Below are 4,271 nucleotides of genomic sequence, written 5' to 3'. Positions count from 1 at the left end.
GTGTTTTTCTTTACCTATTTTAATTTTGATCTTTGTTAATCAGAATATATAGCAAATCTGCAGCTGTATTGTAACAACCTTTTTATGCATGACTGGTGCCAATGTAGCAACAGTTGCGAAATCTATGCTATGAACATGATTATAGGGGCAGACTTGGCTGTATGGTTAAGAAGCTTGCTTTACAACCATCAGGTTTTGGGTTCAGTTCGATTGTGTAGCACCTTGGGCAAGTATCTTCTGCTATAGCCCCAAGCCAACCAATACCTTGAAAGTGAATTTGGTAGAAGAAAACTACATAGAAGCTCATCACACACACACACACACACACACACATATGTAAGTGTGTATGTGTATGTATACGCATGTCTTTGTGTCTGCGGCTATCCTCTATCCCACTGTTTGACAACTGATCATGATTTGTGTACATCTTTGCAACTTAACAGTTTAGCAAAAAGAGGCCAACAGAGTAAGTGATATGGTTTTGTTTTAAGAATTAAAAAAAAAAAAATAAAATGCAAACTTTCTTACCTTTAAATATATATGCTTTCTTTGTGGTTTCTGAATAAACCATAGCATCTACATAATATGGGCAATGAGGGAAAAGTTCATTCCTTGAAAATTGATTAATTCTAGAACCTTTTACTTCATATATCTTCTTTGAAAAGAAGTACTGACTATATCCTGGACCTGAAATTATAAACAACAATAATATTAATAGAGACAATGATACTACTACTACTACTACTACTACTACTACTACTACTAATGGTTTTCGATTTATGCACAAAGCCTACAATTTTGAAAAGAGGGAGCAAGCTGATACTGTTGAATCTAGTATGTGACTGGTACTTTATTTTATCAACTGTGGAAGAATAAAAGGCAAAGTTGACTTTGATAGTTGTCAAGATCCAGAAGAAATACTGCATGGTATTTTTCTGATGCATTAATGATTCAGCCAGCTTGCTACCTTTTAATAATCTCTATATAATAGTAGTTCATATAAATGTAGGTTGGTTGGTTGGTTGATTCTTCAATCACACTTTACATTGATTGTCTAGAGGGAGAGAGGGAGAGAGAGTAAAAGAGACATACAGAGAGAGTTTACTTAAGAAGTGAAAGATGAATGCTATACACACAGACTGTGAGAGAAGTAATCATGGAGTTGAGAAGAGGAATAAATGGGAGACTTATCAAATGTGAAATTGTCTTATCTAATTCTAAGATAATAAATATTTTTCTTTTCAAAATTAGTATTAATTTCATATTGTATAAGCACAAAAAAAAAAATTCATCAAACTAATTGTTATATGCTTGTCTTACTTTTTGATGTTACCCATGGTGGCAAACATATACTGCTAATGGTGACTCCATTTAAGTAATTAAAAAGTCCTGAATTTAGTTACTATTTCTAGCAGGTCAAGTAACTATATGATGATTCTTTGCTGAATATGGTGGTACTCGCGGTAGAAGCAGACATGATGGATTTAGGGCATTACAGTTGCGGTTCATCAGTACTTATTATTGTTGGGTATATTTTGAATAAGAAATAAGGGTGCAACTATTTGTACCCGTTAATAGTTTATGAGCTATTTTACTTATATTTCTACCATGGTATAATTGTAGAAAAATAACGTTAGACATGGAATCATGATATGAAAATATAAATATATAAATACTTAACGAAACATTAAAAATAAAGAAACAGGACAAATTTGCGAAAACTACTTACCTAGGAATGCTGCACTGAATTCTGTATAGTTGCAGAATATGGAATAATCCATTTTAAAATTTTCTGTAAAAAGAAAAAAAGAAAAAAGTAAATAACATTGAAGGTTCCTTAACTGCAATTTCAACATCAACAGGATATTTTTGTATGTATGTATGTATGTATGTATGTATGAATGTTCTCATGACTCAGAGTAACATTGACAACCGTATACTAATTACATTAACTGTAGTTTTTGAATTAATGTTGAATGTGATGTGGGTGTCGTATCATCAGGAACATTTTGATATCTCAAAAACATTCCTGACAAAAGGATTTATGCAGATCGTTCAGAAAAAGCTGGACACTCATACATCATGTATGTATATATGCAACTTTCTAGTTTCTTGAAAGTGAAAGTAACTTGTGAGAAGTAACTTTTTCAGCTCCAACGGTGAAATATTTTTCTTCTATAAAATATTAAAAAAACGTGTTATAGAAGGCAAAATCTGAAATAGTTATGTCGGGCGTTGACCAAGCTACGTATGCGATATGTGTGTGTGTGTGTGTATGTGTGTAAATATACACACAGTCTATTTTATTCTATTATTAGCCTGTAAAGTTACATAAGTTGCACTTTAGAAATGGAATATAAATTATACGAAGTACATATGTATACGAACCAGTGGCGGCTCGTGTATAGGAATTGCGGAACTGCAGTATCCCCTACTTCCACTCGATATTATCGATAACATTCAATATAATGAGTCCTTTTTTCTTTAATTCTTTCTTTATACTTGTACATTATATAATCTTTAAGCTTAATGTCAGTAGCCATCCCCTAGTTTATGAAAAAAATACAAAAATTATTGTATAGAACTGGGCGCTTCACAGTTCCAGCGACGTGGTGTTTGGCTGTTGTACATTAATTGATCCGTTTAGACATCATACACGTGATATAGCATTATACATTGTAATTGTTGATGAATGTTCTGGAATGACAATCTGTCCTCCTTAAAGCAGGACGTCCACCTGTCTTCGTCTTCTGTTTTTATTTTTTGCGAATTCTCCCCCCCCCCTATATATATATATATATATATATATATATATATAATTCAATGAAAAGTACATAAAGCATAAAATCATCAGATGTTTATATGTATGTGTGCATGTAAATATGTATGCATGTATGTGTGTCTGTGCATGTGTGTGTGTGTGTGTGTGTGTGTGTGTGTGTGTGTGTGTGTGTGTGTGTGTGTGTGTACACCATACAAATCAAGAACTATGAAAGGTGAAGATATTTAACCATTTGTCAGCCTAAAGATGACAAGTGATTAAGTAAATATATTCAACTCTCATACTTCCTGGCTTTTTATGGTTTACGTACTCCTCATGAAATAATTTCATTGATCGGATCTCCTGTATTTCAATTGCATGGAACTCTGTATTACACTCCTCTGTATTGGTTTACTTACTATGTGGTCTGTTAGGTAAGTCCGCTAGAAGACTTTCTGTGATACCCGCCCAACTCTATGAATCCATATATTACGCGCGCGCGCGCGAGTTTACATAGATGTTCAACGTATGTTGCTTGTATAATACTAATTCTAATATTACCGAATACGGTGTGATTGTAAGTCAGTATACAGAATGTACTAAATACAACAGAGTATTTAGTTCGACGTCCAATCTTTTTGGCAAACTCAAAAATAAAAGAAACAATCCGTGACGGTCCAATAAACGAGCATCTAAGCCATTGCCTGACCTGCTGGAAATCACACCTACAATCTAAAAAAAAGGAACACATTGTATTTTGAGCCTGAGGTCAGTACCCAGAGCTTTAGTATCAACATCTTAAAGGTAAGAGTCAGTAAGAATTGAAGAAGAGGGTGACACAAGATGCTGACTGAACGACATCAAGGAATATTCTCCATCAAACAAATTTCACACGGAAGATGAAGCAGCGATGAAACCTTGACATAATTACTCCATCACTTGAGTTAAATTTCCTCTTGACTTTGAAAAGAATATATTCGTAAACGGAAAACCCGCCAGAGTTTTATACATGCACGTACATGTGTGTGTGTGTGTGTATGTGTGTGTGTGTATGTGTGTGTGTATAATGTCTATGTACATTACACACGCGCGCGCGCACACACACACACACAACCTCCCACATAGAAAATTTATAAAAAATCCCTTGCACCATAAACACGTATATACTTATGTGTATATATAAGTGTATACATGTACATGCGTATATATATATATATATATATACACACATACACACACACATACATATATATATATATATATATACACACACACATATATACATACATATATATATATATATATATAGATTGATAGACAGATAGGCGCAGAGGCGCAGGCATGGCTGTGTGGTATGACACTTGCTTCCCAAACCACATGGTTCCGAGTTCAGTTCCACTGCGTAACACAGAGAGCAAGCGTCGGGCCGATCAAAGCCTTGTGAGTGGTTTCGGTTGACGTAAACTGAAAGATGTTCGTTGTTATATATATACATATATATATATATATA

At 34.0% G+C, this 4,271-nt stretch overlaps 1 protein-coding gene across 1 annotated transcript in view; it reads right to left on the bottom strand.

The window, feature by feature from the left end:
• Window positions 1-20: 20 nt before the first annotated feature.
• LOC106878362 (uncharacterized) overlaps window positions 21-4,271 on the bottom strand; it is a 6,133-nt gene continuing 1,882 nt past the window's right edge. Inside the window, exons 2-3 of the mRNA XM_014927554.2 lie at window positions 1,730-1,792; window positions 21-687 (exon numbers count right to left, since the gene is read on the bottom strand). Coding sequence (XP_014783040.2) covers window positions 494-687; window positions 1,730-1,792 — 257 coding nt within the window. The 3' untranslated portion in view covers window positions 21-493. The remainder of the gene's footprint in view (window positions 688-1,729; window positions 1,793-4,271) is intronic.

This window comes from Octopus bimaculoides, chromosome 11, assembly GCF_001194135.2.
Source record: "Octopus bimaculoides isolate UCB-OBI-ISO-001 chromosome 11, ASM119413v2, whole genome shotgun sequence".
Classification (NCBI taxonomy): domain Eukaryota; kingdom Metazoa; phylum Mollusca; class Cephalopoda; order Octopoda; family Octopodidae; genus Octopus; species Octopus bimaculoides.
The sequence above is the reverse complement of the archived record's forward strand: the minus strand, read 5'-3'. Positions and strand labels throughout refer to the sequence as shown.